The 19,392-nt window shown below is 39.8% G+C and overlaps 1 protein-coding gene and 1 long non-coding RNA gene across 3 annotated transcripts in view; one reads left to right on the top strand and one right to left on the bottom strand.

Moving 5' to 3' along the window:
• LOC135083695 (protein Skeletor, isoforms B/C) overlaps positions 1–19,392 on the bottom strand; it is a 59,171-nt gene that overhangs the window by 9,409 nt on the left and 30,370 nt on the right. The window contains exons 4-8 of one of the 2 annotated variants that reach the window (XM_063978405.1): positions 13,201–13,312; positions 9,570–9,788; positions 8,876–9,076; positions 2,587–2,607; positions 1,305–1,397 (exon numbers count right to left, since the gene is read on the bottom strand). In XM_063978405.1, the coding sequence (XP_063834475.1) occupies positions 1,305–1,397; positions 2,587–2,607; positions 8,876–9,076; positions 9,570–9,788; positions 13,201–13,312 (646 nt within the window). The remainder of the gene's footprint in view (positions 1–1,304; positions 1,398–2,586; positions 2,608–8,875; positions 9,077–9,569; positions 9,789–13,200; positions 13,313–19,392) is intronic. The other variant, XM_063978406.1, reaches the window with a different exon arrangement.
• Positions 17,543–18,810, top strand: LOC135083793 (uncharacterized). Its single transcript, XR_010259700.1, has 2 exons — positions 17,543–18,164; positions 18,252–18,810. It is a non-coding gene; the product is annotated as an uncharacterized LOC135083793 (long non-coding RNA).

The raw sequence follows: 19,392 nt of genomic DNA, 5'->3' as shown, positions 1-19,392 counted from the left end.
CTTTGTACCCCTCACCTACCGAGCCTCGATAAACATAGGTACATGAAAATAACATTCAAGTTATTACAACTGTACCCTGTTACAACCGTACCCAGTCTACATCTAATGATACAGGGTGTTCAGTGGTTCAGCTAGATGTGTAGGTTCACATAATCTTTTCCATGGAAATAGACAGTATTGGGGCCTTCCTCAGAATTTGGCCAAAACCAGGACCTGAAGTCCTGTAGTTAAGGCTAGAAGTGCAGCTGGTATTGAAAGGTCTATGTCCATTGTAAATACTGTGTAACAAGATGGCTTTTTAGGAGCCAAGCTTAAAGCTAATAATATAATCCAATGGATGGATGTAGCGTGTCCAGTCCATGTCAAAAACCATTAATTAATGTAATTAGGATTTAGGACATACTTAAATTGATTAATTAAACAGATACTCGTACAATGTAAATTATTAAAACATTCAAACGTCATATCTTTACCTTCTCAATTCACAGGTTACCGGCTTGAGTGGAAACATAATGAAGTTATTATTTTGTGAGCTAAATAATTACAAAGTAGAAATTATAACAAAGCAAATTAATGCACAAAATTTTTCAGTTTTAAAGTGGTTATGTGTATTGAAATTCCAATAACTTAGCTCGTAATAATACAGTTCGCCCGCTGCCTTGAAAACGAATCTTATTGCTGAAAAGATATTGTTTCAACTTTCGGAAGCTTATCGTCTGCGTGCGAAAAGTTTCAGCTAAAATAATTTTAATTTCATGATTATTCAAGTCAAAACCGTAACTAACGTTTTGTTATGGAGTGACTTCGTATTTTGTTATTTATCAGTTTCACAATACTTTAGGAACCTTGAGAAATTAGATCCTGAAGATTCTGATAACACGTTCGTATCAACGCTCTACTTATACTTTTTAGCATCTACCCATAGTTTTTAGCACAGCTGAATCGCTGAAAAAATCTGTCTACGCGTATGTTGCGGACAGCCGCTCGGGCGTGCGGAAAAGCTATGTTGCGGACAGCCGCTCGGGCGGCGGAAATAAGAAAAACCTTCGGATTAAAATGAAGATATATTTCTGCAAATATTGCCCACAACGGCTATCAAAAAACATCAACACTTCAAGACTAAAAACAAAAGGTATCAAAAGTAATAAAAAAGTATAAAAAACATAGACAATATAAAAAAGAGGTTGGTCCACCAATCGGTTCCCAACATCGTATATTTTTCTCACATTACGTTCAGTCGTTCAAAACAGCGGACGGGCAGTATTAGAACCAAAGTTTAGTCATAAAATAGAACTGCTACCAACCTGGATCTCCCACCGGATTTGCAGCCTCTTATCCAGGATCTCCTTACAGTTATTAGCAGCGCTGTAAGGGGTCTGGGAGGTCGTTGAGCTCGTCTGTAAGCATTTATAAAGCTTGAAACATAGTTAACTATACTTTTTCGTAATATTACTCAGCAATTATAACTCTAATTTACGTGGGTACACCACCACTTACCACCGAAATCCAAGAATGTGAAAAAGAAAGTTACTAATTTCGAGGATAGACCCCTCCAGGTTTTAGTAAATAATATAACAAGCCATTAATTTCGTTGAAAGCAATAAATACATGTACGATAAATGTACAGTAACTAAGCGACAATGCAGGTGTATGGGCGAAATTAAATGGCACAGTATAGTACTGATATAAAGAGAAATCTTTGTATTTCGTGGGCATAATACATTACGTTTCGCCCGCATACCTACACTGTTACCAAATACAGTTACATACCTAGCTAGTCAATTCAAATACTTCTATGTATGTATACTTTAAAGAAACTGTTCAGTATCTAAATAATATTACAGAACTCAACCCAACTATAACCTACGCAACTTCTACTCCTCTCGCTTGCTAATCGACGAATTAAGTTGTAGAGAAGTTATAAAAGGCGCACTGATTTGGAAAACTGTCATGTAAATATCCCGAACGACTGTTAGGCTGTTAGTTACGTCAGGTACACATGGTCTAGACCCTACCAACAAGCATTTCCTCAGTACTCTATATTCTACTACCCTCTACCAGGCCTGTTCATCTCCGCGAGTTTACATCGAAAACAAAACACGCACGATGGCCCACCTACAGGATACTATTCGACAAGGCCTCACATACGAGCGAACGGTGTACTAAATACTGTGCAGTATTTAACTGCCTAAATAATAATAAAAACACAGATTGTACTTTTTTAAGTTGCCTCAAGACACTGAGAGGTAAATAAGTGGTTAATATTACTCATGATAATTCATGCTAAATCATGTATTTCCTCTGCCATTTTCCGCAGTTTGGCACCTCACGTCACATCATTTTACCGAAGTCAGCCCTATAGCTTCGGCGCAGTGCCGATCATTGACGTTTGTCAACAAAATGGTGATTGACTCTTGAGACAGGCTAAATTACACCATATTGTTAATGACATTGAGCATTCATTTTTTTAAATACCTTCGCGAAGTAAAACTTCTGTACGTAGTACTTATTATTATTCTGTGCCTCTACTACCAAATACTTATACTTACATAGAAGTTTTTGACATAAATTAAACATATTACTTACGGGGTTATACCACCAAGCAGGCTGTAAATATCCACAATCCAAGGAAGCAAAGAAAAGAAACATGAAACACATGGATTAGTAACAAACAATGATTTATTAATAAAAAAACAATTCAGTCTTTAGTAAGATTTAGTAAACAAATATACAGTAACAAATAACAATAAAATAATTAATAATTAAAAAATAAGTATTTTGTTTTAAACTCAAATAGTTACGAATTTTCTGAAAATTCAAGGAAATGAGATTTTGGGTTATAAATTTCCCTTGGAAAATTGAAAAGAGTTAGTTTTTTCGTAACATCATAGAGTTTACAACGGAGAGCCCATCAAGAATTCCATCAACCATTAGTGTTTTTCAACTGCAAAATAATTTTGTTTGAAAGTTTAAAATAACACTTCTTGTGTACTAAACGTAATGCTAAACCAGCAAGAGTTGAGACGAGGGAGAGCCCTCACATCTAGACCAGTTCTATTCAATTCCTTATTATCTAAATACCATTTGCTTTTCAGTATTCAATTTTGTACTCGTCTCAAACTGATCTTGCCCGACTTATGCCCGTTTTCACCATCAATACCTAGTGTTGACGATGGCCACCTGAAGTAGGTACAACTTAGCTAGATTTAAATATTATTAATTAAAATGGCTGCTTATGAAACTAACTTACTAATACCTTATTAGATTTGCCTTTCATTTGTAATAATATGTAAACTGTAAGTCGACCACATAACTTACACTGTGTGTATGTGTTTTTGGAGTTTAAATTAAATAACAAGTAAGCGAATCTGGGTGCGCGCGTAGGTAATAATATTATCGCGCGCCTAGAACATTCCGAGCTAGCCGTTAGCAATGCGGCCCGCTGATTGGCCGGAGGCCTCTCGCCTTTTATGGTTATCGAAGCTTCTAGCGGCTCACCGCGCCGCACACGCGGCCGAGAGCCGCCAGTCGTCGTCGAACTCTCACCCTCTGCGAACGTACTAGTGCGCACACCCGGACGCGCCTTCATTTTCAACGTACCTACCTGGACTTTCATTTCACCTATCATCATCGTTCACCCATCGACCTACATCGCCTACAAAGTGGTCCTACGAGCCGAATCATCGATTGTGAATTGTGAACACAGTGATCCGCCAACATGTCTTTGCTTCGCTCCCCCCGCGGCGCCGCTGTTAAAACACGCCGACAAATGATGGACGAAGACAAGACAAACAAAGTGAAAGTCGCTAGTGAAATGTTGAAGAGTGAGGGCAGCCAGTCCACGCGCACATCGTCTGCAGCACGGCGACTCACTATTGAAGCTGCACGCAAGAGGGCGGAAATTGAGATCGAAGCGATCGAAGCCGCAGAAGCAGCCGCAGAAGCCGCCGCAGAAGCCGCCGCGAAAGCCGCCGCGGAAGCCGCCGCGAAGAAGGCGGCGATTCGAAAGTCGCTCGTTGACATTGAATTGAACGCCGACCTTGCCGAGCTGGGCTCGGAGGGGAGGAGTGCGAGGTCATCATCGGAGAAAGTGGAAGCTTGGCTTGACACATCACACATTGCAACGACACATCGGGAGGAGAAAGTCACCTGCACCGCGCCCCAGCAGCGTACTGAAATTCAAGAGCTGGCGGCTGCACTCACAGTTGCGATCTCCAACGCCGCTGCAATGAACCAAAACGACCAACTGTTGTCGAGATTGGCCACCTCCAAAGACTTGCCAATCTACTTCGGTGACCCCCTCGACTGGTTACAGTTCCGGAATGCCTACTTCGAGTCCACCGAGATCTGTAAATACACCGACACCGAGAACATGTGGCGCCTTCGTAAATGCCTACGAGGCGAAGCTAAAGACGCAGTATCTTCGCTACTCATCGATTGCACGTCACCTAACGAGATAATCGACATGTTAGAGCTTCGGTTTGGCCGACCCGAAATTATAATAAACAAAATTGTGTCACAGTTGAAGAAAGTAAAACCACTAGCTGAAAGTTACCACACTGAATTGGTGCAGTTCGCAATAACCATCAAAAACCACGTAGCAGCCGCCCGAGCGATAAAGCAACGCGAGTACCTACAGAGCCCCGAACTCGTAAACATCATCGTGTCAAAGTTACCTACACTACTCGTGACCAAGTGGGCTGACTACGCTTACACCAACCGCGAGTTACACGAGAAACCTAAGTTAGAGTGCTTATCAGACTTTCTATACCTAGAAGCACAAAAAGTAGCCGCGGCCGGTGTTAGCTTCGTACACAACCAACACGAAGCCAGACGTAAGCCAGAGTACATCAGAAGCTCTCACAAAAATGTACTTGTGTCTACCAACTACGACCACAACGAAAAGTGTAACTTTTGTAAAACACAAACACACTCACTTGAACAATGCATAAAGTTCAAGCGAGCCCTACGAAAGGATCGCTGGCGTTTCGCACGTACAGAGAAACTGTGTTTTCAATGCCTACTACCACGACACGCCGATACTACGTGCACAGCCCCCGAGTGTGACGTCGAAGGTTGCGGACTAGGCCACCATCGCCTTCTACATTGGTCGAACCCGCGACCCCAGCTACAGACGGCATCAGAACGCGACGAACAGCGTCTCAGTGAGAGTGACTGCGAAACCGTAAACCATACCACCGCGCTTCAGTGCAACAACGAGTCCCAAGTACTACTGAAAATAGTGCCGGTTACAGTGTTCGGTCCGAAAGGCAGTATGCACACGCACGCCTTGCTAGACGACGGTTCGACCGTATCGTTAATCGCGTCGCGACTCGCTGATGAGGTTGGACTGCACGGAGCGCCTCATACCATGCGCGCTCGTGGTGCATGGGACAATGAACTGACATGTGAGACGGAGATAGTGAACTTTGAAATCGCGAATAGGGACAATAAGCGTTTTAGTTTACAAGCTAGAAAGATTTCCAAACTCAATTTGCCAATGCAAAGTGTAGTTAATGTTGATTTTTGTAAATATGAATGTGTAAATATTGATTTGTGTAAGTGTAATGCCCAGCCAATGTTGTTAATCGGGCAAGATAATTGCGACCTAATCGCTCCTATTGAGTGCATAAGGGGAAAACCAGGTGAGCCATACATGACGAAAACGAGCCTAGGATGGTGCGTGCACGGGACAACAAAAAAGGTAATTGATTCATCTGTTTGCTTTACCACAAACTTGTGTTTTGAATCCCGTGAACTAACTCAAACCGTCGCCGCCTGTTGTAATAATACCGACGCGCGGTCCCGCTCGCACTCGTTGCGTGCGAACAGGCCCCAGTTGGGCCCCGCGCGCATAGCGACGCCGACGCGCTGGCTGATAGCGCGGGCTCACTCGCACTCGGTTTGTTGATTATTTAAAACACGATCGATATGTTTATGACTTGTTTCAGTTGCATGAGTTAGTTAGAAATTATTTCTCATTGAAATGTATAGGAATAATGAATAAATCGTGTAAATATAAAGATGATTTACTTGTAGTTAATATTTTAGAAAGTTTAGGTAAACTTGTTGACGGTCTTTGGACCGAGGGCTTGCCGTGGACTCATGACGTCACTAATTTGCCGGACTCTTATCAAAATACCTGTTTGTATTGAAATCTGTGTTTTGAAAGATATTTTCCAGGTCGTAATTATTTTGTAAAGGTTGACTTATTTCACATAAATATTAATTGTTAATGTTATTTACCTGTGTGCTTTTGAAAATGTTACTTTGTTTATACCTACTTTACCGTTTTTTTACGATATCGTCCTATCCCAATACCTACATATTGGAAACTTGTTGGAACCGCGCAACGCTAGCCGTGCTTGAGCCAACTGGCACTAAGGTCTGGGACCAACAGCTATGGCTGCAAAGAAGTGACCAGTGAGTGACGCGCGTAGTTTTAACCTTGGTTATGAGTGTCGCAAAGCGACACTAGGGGGGAGGATGTTGACGATGGCCACCTGAAGTAGGTACAACTTAGCTAGATTTAAATATTATTAATTAAAATGGCTGCTTATGAAACTAACTTACTAATACCTTATTAGATTTGCCTTTCATTTGTAATAATATGTAAACTGTAAGTCGACCACATAACTTACACTGTGTGTATGTGTTTTTGGAGTTTAAATTAAATAACAAGTAAGCGAATCTGGGTGCGCGCGTAGGTAATAATATTATCGCGCGCCTAGAACATTCCGAGCTAGCCGTTAGCAATGCGGCCCGCTGATTGGCCGGAGGCCTCTCGCCTTTTATGGTTATCGAAGCTTCTAGCGGCTCACCGCGCCGCACACGCGGCCGAGAGCCGCCAGTCGTCGTCGAACTCTCACCCTCTGCGAACGTACTAGTGCGCACACCCGGACGCGCCTTCATTTTCAACGTACCTACCTGGACTTTCATTTCACCTATCATCATCGTTCACCCATCGACCTACATCGCCTACACCTAGTTTTTAAGTGAGCCCTTTGAAAACTAAATTCCATGTGCCACCATAAAAGTCACTTAAAAATTAGGGATTGATGAAACGAGCATTACTCTTATAGATCTATCTTCACTGAAAAGCGACCAATTTTATATTTTTTGCATTCTCTTTCTGAAGGTTGATGTATTCTTAAAGGGTAGTTAAACTAATTAAAATAAAACCGCTGCAACCAGTCGTTCAACCACGGAGGTTGACGGTTGCTAGCCCGAGGGTCAGTTAGTCTTTGGGATTTGTTAGTCCGCCCCCGTTTTGAAGGCTTCTTCCTTCCCTGCAATTGGAAAATGATGGTAATGATTCCTTGGCAGCGCTGAAAGACATGATTAGTAATGGATGGTGAGATGTTAAATTAAAGAAGTTATTAGTGCTGAAAATAAGAAAATGTGAAGGATTTCATAATTAATTATTGTTAATTTTAGGCTTCAAGTTAAATTAAAGGACACCACCGCGATTTAGTAATGTGTAATTAGGTATGTCCATATTCTTAGTAAGACCACGAGCAGTTTAAAGGACATCATCCACGTTTCATATATTTTTGGTCCAAAATCAAAAGTGCCGGCCAACAAAAAAAAGTGCTGTATTCTGACAGAATACGTCTGCCTTAGCATTTGTTACTATGACACCAAAGCCGTAGCTCCACTGTGCGTCGAGTATTTGAGATCTAAAAGTCATCGACTATTCATACATTTTTTGTTCAAAATCAAAAGTGTCGGCCAATAAAAAAAAAGTGCTGTATTCTGACAGAATACGTCCGCCTTAGCATTTGTTACTATGGCACCAAAGCTGTAGCACCACTATGCGTCGAGTATTTGAGATCTAAAAGTCATCGACTATTCATACATTTTTTGTTCAAAATCAAAAGTGTCGGCCAATAAAAAAAAAGTGCTGTATTCTGACAGAATACGTCCGCCTTAGCATTTGTTACTATGGCACCAAAGCTGTAGCACCACTATGCGTCGAGTATTTGAGATCTAAAATTCATCGACGATTCATACATTTTTTGTTCAAAATCAAAAGTGTCGGCCAATAAAAAAAAGTGCTGTCTTCTGACAGAATACGTCCGCCTTAGCATTTGTTACTATGGCACCAAAGCTGTAGCACCACTGTGCGTCGAGTATTTGAGATCTAAAATTCATCGACGATTCATACATTTTTTGTTCAAAATCAAAAATGTCGGCCAATAAAAAAAAAGTGCTGTATTCTGACAGAATACGTCCGCCTTAGCATTTGTTACTATGACACCAAAGCTGTAGCACCACTGTGCGTCGTAGTATTTGAGATCAAAGTCAGTCGTTTCATATATTTTTAGAACTCAAATACTACGATGCACAGTGGTGCTACAGCTTTGGTGCCATAGTAATAAATGCTAAGGCGGACGTATTCTATCAGAATACAGCACTTTTATTTTTTGGCCGGCACTTTTGATTTTGGACCAAAATGGATGATGTCCTTTACTAAACGTCCATAAAATTAAATCATTGGAAATGTTGGAAAATCATATGACAACAAGTAAAAAGTGTCCAGCTAGAAACATTTCAAGGACATTCAAGTCTTTTCTAATCTTCAGGATCTTCTTTAACTCTTCTGGAGTAACCAAAGGGCTGGTTTAGATCGCATATCTTAATTTGACCTACAAACCCTTTCATAAAAGAGGATTTAGCTGTAAAGTTACCTCTTAAACAAAAAAGATTAACCCAACTTTACCTACTCAGCTGATTAAATCAACTTCAAATATCCTATCTTTGCAAGCAAAATTATATGACTCGACAGATTGCTGGGCAACATAAGTCGAGACCTAATATTCTCTCTAGCGTTGCAAATAAAACCTCTATCCCCAACCAAACCTCTGGCACTCACAGTGATCTTCGTCTGCCCCAATGCAGGTGGCACGTCCAAGTCCTTCGGTATATACACATGCCCGAAGTTGTGCCGGTACTCCACGCACCAAACCGCCAGCCAGTCCACGTCATAAGCCGTCAGCTTGCCAGGCAGCTGGATCTCTATGTCCTCGCCTTGGTACCCTCGGAGCGGGTGGAGAGACCCCATCTCGTTGGGGACCTGGAAGGGAAAGTGGAATCAGATTTTTTGATGATGTGGATGCTGTATGCCGTGGCTTCATATTGGATTGTGTAGGTCTAAGCTTGGCGTCAAAATTGGATAGGTTATTGTGTTAGTGTGCAATGTGTAGTAGTAGTTTTTGCACCAGTGCCTGTACTGTTAGACTATGCATAGTCTACAGTAATGACAACGATTGTCATTCATTGCTTCACTGCGTGTTTATTTGTTGCCTTACTAAGGGATTGTTGTATTTTCTAGATTCTAGTCTTCTAGAGGGACTGGACTTCTAGCCCTCGCGGAATTCCCTATCACTCCTTCCGCCTATGATCTTGTCATAAAACGTTGACGTTAGCTGCTAGACATTAAGCTTGTTTTGCAAAGATCAATGTGTCTGTCACATTGTGGTGTTAGCTCACTAGCAAAACTATTGCACTCATCTTGATGAACCTCTAGAGAAGTGGTATTAAATTAAATGGCACTAAAGGATACTTACTTTAGTCCCAAAAGGACTGGGCTCGGTGCCGTTCCCGACCCAGAAATACGCGTCGGGACCAGCACCATCGTAGTGCAGGTTGGGAATGTAGAAAGTCTTGGCGTCCAGCACACTGATGTTTCCGGAGCGTAGGCCGTGGGCCAGTCGCTTGAACTCTGGCAGCACCCGCGGCCTGGGTGGATCTAGGCCGGGTGGTATGAACACGTCGCCGAAGTTAACCTGGAGAAGAGGAAAGATATAATTAGAATTCAGTATTCTAAAAGTACCGAGACTAAAAGACCGACGACATCATAAAGGTAGCAGGAAAGCGCTGGACGCAGGCCGCTACCAACCGGGTAACATAGAAAGCATTGGGGGAGGGCTATGTTCAGCAGTGGACGTCCTATGGCTGTGATGATGATGATGATGATGATTCTAAAAGTGGGCCCTTCTCAGGGTATACATATAAATAGGACCAAGGAAAATGTAGTTAGCTCTAACACCACATTGGGACAACCTATCGGCTAATGTGAGAAGGTAGGTAGTGGTTGCTCATCTACTCGTATGTCAGTCTGGTTTTTAGGACATTTGACATTGCCTATGCTTTCTTAATACTGCGGTTGCTTTGATTGTTGAATATAATTTATTGGTCGCAGTATATGTGACTTTTATAAAGTCGAAGGCATGTTGCCTTATTTCTCTCGATGGATTTAAGTTGAACAAAATTCTTGTGTTAATCATTTTTATCGTGGGATAAGGCTGATGCAATGCTGACTGTATATGTTCATCGTTATCATTTGTAATCAACCGCTTTTAGTTTTCTTTCTTCGTATTTTTGTGTGATTACACATCTCTCGTATCCCACTTGTGCCGGCAAATCGCCAAACGTCACATTTTGGCGGGAAAGCTAGGAGCATGCGCGCTGGAGCAATCGATATACGAGCTGTCAGCCAAGCAAGATTTGGGCACGATACATTAATTTTACGTACCTACTATCGATTTGACTGTCTGAACGTAATTTCTCGTGTTGATATCGTCATTGTATGCTTGCGAGCATATCTCAAGTTTTTTCAGCAGATATACCAAATATATTTTGTATTTATGACATAGGCTATATCAAGATGAAAAAGTCAGTAGCAAATCCTCAATGAAACCAAGTCTAGGTCAATTTAATAATTGTTACAATCATGAAACCTGGGCATACGCTAAACGTATTTTAAAATATCTTAAGAAAACTAAAAGTTTTGGGTTGAAATACAGTAAATTTGGTAATTCAAAATTAAAAGGTTATGTAGATGCAGATTGGGGGAATAATATTATTGACAGAAAGTCGTATACAGGTCTATGTTTTATGTTAGCTGGAAGTGTTATTTCATGGGAGTCTAGGAAGCAAAGAACGGTTGCTCTCTCAAGCACCGAAGCCGAGTATATGGGTATAGCTGAAGCTTGTAAGGAGGCTGTTTACTTAATTAATTTGTTGAAAGAGATTACTAATGAGACTTACATCATTTCAATATTTAATGATAATCAAGGTGCACTTACTTTGTCAACAAATAATAATACTAATAACAAACGTACTAAACATATAGATATAAGGTACCATTACAGTAGAGATTGTGTTAGAAATGGAATTGTATCTTTAAAGTACTTGGCAACGGCTGAAATGCCAGCAGATCTTTTTACCAAATCATTAAGCAGTGTAAAGCATTACAACTTTGTAAAGTTATTGGGTATACAGGATGTAAAAATTGTTTAGTGTAACCTTTATTTTTATAAGTGGGGGTGTTATAATATCTTTGAGTTATATTATCTATGGCATGTATTGTCTGTGGTGATGTCTATAAAAATAAAGCGTCAGTGCGTTACCGAACCTACGTGTGTTTTAATAATTAATACATTGTTAATGAACGACGTAGTTATAGTTCTCAGAAACCAAACCCAAAATTGACTTATTGTCCACTAGGTACCATTCAAGTTTACTTGCGTAACTGGGTACTGGGTACTTTCAAGAATAACGAAATAATGATTGAGCTGTCCCTGTTTCAGTCAATTTTATCGTTTAAAATCTTATTTCAAAATTGCCAAATTGAACGCATTCTGAAAAAGTTATTAGATCTCATCTAGTGAAAAGCTTCTAAACTCTACATGACCTAACTAAACAAATTCTACGCCTTAGTCAAAATAATATGGTTTGGCTGTTTGTTTGTTATTCATGTAGGTAATAATTTTGAAACTACTAAAGAGTTCATCATTAACTAAATCTTTTATCCGTGATTCCTCAACTGCGGAGGTCGTGTTCATTATGCGTAAAGAAAAAACAAATACTTTCGAAAACGTAGATTGGCAGAATCTTTTGTTGATTTTGTAAGGTACCTAACAGTCGTACTTGACCTTTACTGGTTGGGTTTTTATTGACGGTCAAGCTGTAGATTCTGGCTACACAGGAGATGCAGCGGTGGGAAAGAGAGGTGGGAATAGTCCCGTACCTAACAGTCGAAAACATAACACTATTTCTACATTATTGTTGCTGATTCCCAAGGCTCAAGTGCCCGGTGATTTAACCCTTCTGGCATAGTAGAATAGGACCACCCTCATTCCTCCCGTGGATAATCTTAAGCCGACGGTGAAGCTTGAGGACAATGGGATCAGACCCCAGCAAAGAGTGACGCGGAATTTATATGGGTACGGCTGTTGAAATATGACAGCTGTGGTCTTTTGAGACTCTCCCTCCATCTGCACCACCCAAGTACAAAAGGCAGATGAAACCTAGTTACATCTTGAGGTTCCAGTAAGTTGTTGCAATTCACGAAGGCGAGTGAGCTTTACATGTGTCGCTACTGTTCGTTTTCAAAAGTTTTGATAGACATTACACTATCGTTATGTGCATGTACACGTACACACACAAGTAAAGCTTACTCGCCTTCGTGAGATGCAAGAACTATACTACCAATGAAGGCTCATTGACTAGCCTAAAGGTCGTTCTCCTGCAGTGGAGACTGAAAGACCTGACCATGATAATAAGACCACCAGAAACTTAAGGAACCCATATTGTACACACACACACACACACACACACACACACACACACACACACACACACACACACACACACACACACACACACACACACACACGAGAGCGTGGTACTTATAATGCAAATAAATAAATTAACTGTTGCATCAAACGTAGCGCATGTAGCGCATATTATACGGATTTACATTAACTTAGTTTCAGTTAAGTGAATAATTGTGAAGAGGACCGGTTCTTCCCAACACAGGCAATGTCTTGCCTAAAGGGAAGTTCCTGCCATTATCTGTATATTATTAGACTAAGTTACAAAAATAAATTTATTATTATTATTATTTTTCCAAAAGAATTTTGATCTCGACCGTAGTCGGCAGTAATGAAACAGGTACGGGCTTATGCCAAGTATCCTGGTTCATTAGATGTCTTAGGAGGTTTGTAGTGTAAGCGTGGATGGGTTTAAAAACCGTACTATTGAGCACGTGTCTATAACTATTGTTTTTTTTTTGGGACTACGCCGGTAGACGAGATAACAATGGGAACAATTCTCACGATTTCTTGGTGCCACATTTGTTTTATCTCATCAGCTAGAGGAAGATTATTATTATTATTATTGTATTTTACTCACAGTAAACCTCCGGCACCACACGCTGATCCACTTGATGTCTCTCAGGCGCTTGCCCCCCGGCAGCCTCAGAAGGATGTCCGAGTTGCTGTGCGCCGTCAGGATCGGGGGGTCCCTGGAACAATACGGTTGCATTTTAAGTGGGGGTGGGGCTATATTTGGGACACGTATAAGTGCCCTAAAAAGGGCAAGGGAATTTATTTATTTATTTGAACACCAACAAGGTTACATTGAGGCTTCACAAAAGTAACTATAAAAAATGACAACTTAATTATAGGTGAAAACATCATGCGTTAGAGACTAAAGCAACAGCAATTAGGGAATTTGAAGTTTTTAGTCCTACGTAACTATGCAGGGGGTAAATGAAAATGTATCATGAAACTTGATGCATTCTGCCGATGCAACGGAATTATATTATTATTTGTAGTAAATCATTTTACATTTTTGAGTTGAAAATATTTTCATTACAGTGCAAAGGAGTAGGATGTGAGTGTTTGATCAAGATTTTTTGCCCGATATTTTATCTTAAAATAACAATAATGGACCAACTCCTTATTAAAAGAAAATATTAAGAAATTTCAAATAAGTATTTTTAATATTTTCAAATTATTCACGCAGTCATAAATTTTGCATAAAAAAGAATTCAAACGTCAGTGGGCATGTTAAAATATTTGACCAACTCAAAATTTAATTAAATTGCAGCTTTATGTAAATTTTAAAGCAATTAGCATAACGAATTGAAATATAATTTTTATTGTCGTCAATTTACGCAATGGCACAATGGGGGCACATCCAGAATCCATTACTAAAACGTGAATAATACAAACAAATTGCCTCGCAATTAGATGATCATGATTATGGGGGTTGGTAATGGCCGCCTAAGGCTCTCGCCCCACTGCCGGCGACGTAGCTATAAACTATTTTAGATCGCATGTTAATAAAAGGCCCATGGTCAAAACCACACCCAATGCTTCACTTACAATCACGACAACTCTACCAAGTGTAGAGACGAAGAAGAAGTTAGAAATAACCCTCCTTCTGGCGCAGTCGGGTAGACATCTATAGATACTTTAATAAATCTGTAGAGAGGTCAATTCTGTACATGAAATAATATATCTTCAAAATAACTATCAGGGGGTGATTAGTGATCGATACTGATGCCAAAAATGCAATCAGTAAAATTTTTGTCTGTCTGTCTGTCTGTCTGCCTGTCTGTCTGTCCGTCTGTATGTTCCTTATAGAAACAAAAACTACTCGACGGATTTTAACGAAACTTGGTACAATTATTCTTCATACTCCTGGGCAGGTTATAGTATACTTAGGAATTCCCACGGGAACGGGAGTTAGCGGGAAAATCCTTTATTATGAAAAATCTAAACCGCTTAAGTTAGACGCTTGAAATTCATGCAGGTATCTTAGTAAACTTAAAGCTTAGTTACAACAGGATATTGCAAAATTCCCACGGGAACGGGAGTTAGCGGGAAAATCCTTTAGTATGAAAAATCTAAACCGCAAAGTTAGACGCTTGAAATTTAGCATGCAGGTACCTTAGTAAACTTAAAGCTTAGTTACAACAGGATATTGCAAAATTCCCACGGGAACGGGAGTTAGCGGAAAAAAACATTTGTATGAAAAAATCTAAACCGCGTAATATAGATGAAGGGGGTAAAACGGGATCCACGCGTACGAAGTCGCGGGCGGCCGCTAGTGAGAAATAAATATTAATTTATTTTATTTTAATTATCATTAGTTACTTGATAACTAACTGTTTACATTGGCTAGTGAGTTTCTCTCATCCTTGAAATGTGATAGAACTCAATAATTATTGTCAAAAATGTGATGCTCAATTTCGGCAGTCGGAATACTCGCCGAGCAAAAAAAAACAAATAATATTTTAATTCAATTCTGAAAAATTATGCACGTATAAACGACAAAAAGTATATCGGAAAGTGGCTACACTACACATCGCTCCTAAATGCTCGCCAAGTCATTTCTTTCTACAGTCTGGTCCGTGAGCACGTAGAATTTTGTCCAATGACCCCTAGCTACCCATCTTTATCGCTCGCGCGTAATTATGTTGCTATCGCGATAAGGATGGGTAGCTAGGGGTCATTGGACAAAATTCTACGTGCTCACGGACCGGGCTTAGTTTATAGCTTTCGAAAATAATCAAAGTGTTTCGCTCATCTTTGGCGGTGGGACGATAGCCTAAAGAGGGGTGGCCTTTTTGTCGCCTTGAGTTTTAAACATGGAGGGTGGCTGCGGACGTCCTCGTCTGTCATTATCAATAATATTTGAACGTGTTACAGTGGGGTTGGACATTTGCTTTAAAATGTCTCTCGTTGTGTAGATATTAAACTCGAATTTTGAACTGCCTACATCCTAGAGTTCGATTGAGGTGATATCTTGATGATAATGTTTATTCAGTGTAAACCAAGACTTGCAAATAAAGATTCACAAATAAAAATGATTTGATTTGATTGATTTGAACATCAAAAGGCAGCCCTTAGGCTTCATTCTTTACATACTTATAAGCTTCTTTCTCTACAAATCTTGTAGACCCCACCAGAGCTTCGAGAATAGTAATTATGCCAGAGAAAAGAACACATTTTTTTCAAGTCTTTCTCGCATAAACTATTTAAAGTATCAGCACTTAAAAATGTTTCCTTTTTAACCGACTTCAACAAAAGGAGGAGGTTCTCAATTCGGATGGTATCTTTTTTTTTATAAGTAATTACTTACAAGAATTTTTGCCCCATTCCGTAAAAAAAATAGTATCCAAGTAATTAATTTCTTTTAAAGTGACACTTGCGTAGGCCACCACGTTAGTAAACGTGTAGGTGGGACGTCAACAAGGTACTATTTTAGAACCATTTCATTTGTGGAGATATCCCTAAAGGTTTTTCATTAAATACAACTCTCGTTTAGGAACGTACTATGTGCGTAGGTTGCCACAATGTCGATGACGTCAGGAATGTTTTGGCATTTCATTTGTGGGTCACAGCAGGAGTTTTCCCACATTTTCCCCGACACTGCTTGCAATAAAAATATTGACTTACTTAATACTCCCTGGTGCCTGGTATGATGATGATGATGATTAACTTTTGCACACGGCTTCGTCGATTTAAAGTCGTCAGGAATTAAAATGTAAGTTTCTATGGTTGGTGAAAGTAATTTCAAAATCTGTTCAGTATTTTCAGAAATTAACTTGTCACAAATTGAAATAAACCTCTTTACGTGTAGGTAACTATAATAAGATAGTAGATTGACTCTAATCAACCTTGTCCTGAGCCTCTGAGTGTAAGTAAAATTAGATAGATAGATAAAACTTTATTGACTGTATTTAAGTTCTCAGCGCGATTGAGCGATGTCAGACCTGTGAGAGCTAATAAAGCCTGACACCGGGTTGTAGCAGCACACAGCGAGGCTTGCCCGTCGGTAATTAGTTACCGCCGGGCCGCCGGACGAACTTTTTGCTTGATGTGGTTGCACGGGGTATTTTTTGACTGCAAAAGCTCATGTAAACACGTCATGTAACGCTATGAAAGGAGAGTTTACCACCAATGGAACGTGTAGATAATGTTTTAGTTATAGATTAAACTTCTCATTGCAACAATTTCGTATAACAAAAGACACCTATATCCTATATATTCCAATGCTCAATCCATCTATCTCAAACATTTTGCGATTTTTTATTTAAGCTTTTTGTTGTCTGATTCTACTTTTGGTGATCTCTCACACAAATGCAAAGCTCAGTATAGGGCTCGCGAACTGTGCATCCAAAATTAATCAAAAGTGACGTGAAGTAGTATTTTTAATACACTAGCTCAGCGGTTCCCAAACTTATTTAGTCTACTGCTGGATAAAGCCTAAACTTTGAGAATAAATTATTTTTTAGCGCCCCCCATTTTTTTAGTCAAGAGTTGAGCTCAGTCGATGTCTAAGAGTCCTCCTAGTAGATGGCGCCTCCCAAGCCTCTATACAACGCGGCAACGTCCCCATTTTTTTTCTGCGTCTCTTACCGCCCCCCTTTAAGCCTGCAGCGCCCACAAGGGGGCGTTATCGCCCACTTTGGGAAAGACTAGCTTTTCCTTGAATTAGCCTGCTTACATTTTAATATGAAAAATCCTCACTGTCACTCTAATGCTTAGGCAATTCGTAATGGGCATAATGGATATGACAACAGCGTGAATACCTAATCGGATTCGGAACTTGGAAACCAAAACGTCAATATTTTACACATGCGATATCGATTCGGGGAATACCAGGTATTTGTTTGTTTAACCTGTCGTGATGATATTTAAACGGTAGTACGTTTAAATATCATCACGATGTAGCGTTGCAGTTTGCTGTTTTTTCACAAATTAATATTTCTTCTCAATATTCTGATTTTGGATACCACTAGCGACATCTATTGGCGTGATTTAGAATTAATTTGCAATAGATGGCGCTTTTTGCTCAGTTAATTGAAATATACTTTGATGAAACATTTCCTAGTGTTTTTATATTGATTATTCTATTTTTCAAATAGAATATTTTCAGTGTTCTGGAAATTGTTTTCATCATGGTTTTATTAGTACAGTATTTACTTTTTCAAACGGCGAAACGAAACGTATCGCGATGTCTATGACAGAGCGGCTGTCAGTGGAGCTGTCAAATCACTTAGGAATTTGTCGATCGTGCGCAACCGCAATTTGATTGTTTTCGGGAATGTAATTCCTTTTATTTCAAATCGGGTGGTGCAAAATGCATCCACGATGATTTCTTGATGAATAAATAAAAATAACACACATGAGGTAAGTTCCCGTCGGAGAATTTATTTATTTTTCGTGATTGATATTTTTCGTATTCCAGTACGTGGTTATTTCATGTGATCGTTTCTTTCAGAGATTCCCTAAATCCTATTCGGATGAGGGTATTGGGTTGCTGAAGACTGCGAGTGAAGCTTAAATTAGCGAACAGTCTTCGTAAGTATTTCTTTCCCATTGCGGGTTTTTTCATAACCTAATGCCACGTTCCACATGTGATGCTGACACTGGTATTTTTCGTTTCAGATGCGGGATTTCATATTTTACGATTTTACATTTCATATTTTAGATATTTCAATATTTCATATTGATTTCTATAATTATTACTCCTTTCTGAACTGCTGATCTCTTCGCATTTCCTCCTTGTCATCAAACCTCTGTCTCTGCAAGAGTTTGAACGCTTACCTGTCGAAGAGATGCAAGAGCTTCATCTGGCACTGCGCGCTTGAGGCCGTGGAGGACGCTGCTTGTAACCTAAAAGTGTGCGAGACCCGTTGGACCCCGGAAGAAGAGAGGAACGTTCAGGGTAACGGCTTATAACCGCATGGCTTCCAAGGTACCCACTTTTCCATCCTTCAAGTAGGAGTCTTTCCGACCTGACATCGCGCAGTTATCTTAACTAGTAGAGTCTTTTAATATTTAGGCTGAGTTTTAAGAAATTTGTAGTGGCAATAATATTCACCAAACCGAACCTAATTAACGACCCTGAATCCCTTGAGATTGGCACTATTACAGTAGTTATTATAATATTGTAATTGTTAACTGTATACGAGCATACGAGATAAAAATAAATTGTGTCAATTGAGAGGGAGCTGTTTTATTTACATTTCTAATTACAACACAAGGAACGGTAACTTATATAAATTTCTGCAAGCCGGACAACCTCTTTTTCACGTGCAGACAATTCACCATCTTCTCAGTCTGCACCGGTGGCGGTTCAATTCCAGTCACCAAGCCGCCAGGAAAAAAATAATTTCTTGCAGTGGCCTCATGTGTGTTATTTTTATTTATTCATCAAGAAATCATCGTGGATGCATTTTGCACCACCCGATTTGAAATAAAAGGAATTACATTCCCGAAAACAATCAAATTGCGGTTGCGCACGATCGACAAATTCCTAAGTGATTTGACAGCTCCACTGACAGCCGCTCTGTCATAGACATCGCGATACGTTTCGTTTCGCCGTTTGAAAAAGTAAATACTGTACTAATAAAACCATGATGAAAACAATTTCCAGAACACTGAAAATATTCTATTTGAAAAATAGAATAATCAATATAAAAACACTAGGAAATGTTTCATCAAAGTATATTTCAATTAACTGAGCAAAAAGCGCCATCTATTGCAAATTAATTCTAAATCACGCCAATAGATGTCGCTAGTGGTA

The sequence above is a fragment of the Ostrinia nubilalis genome, chromosome 24, assembly GCF_963855985.1.
Source record: "Ostrinia nubilalis chromosome 24, ilOstNubi1.1, whole genome shotgun sequence".
In the NCBI taxonomy this organism is placed as follows: domain Eukaryota; kingdom Metazoa; phylum Arthropoda; class Insecta; order Lepidoptera; family Crambidae; genus Ostrinia; species Ostrinia nubilalis.
The sequence above is the reverse complement of the archived record's forward strand: the minus strand, read 5'-3'. Positions and strand labels throughout refer to the sequence as shown.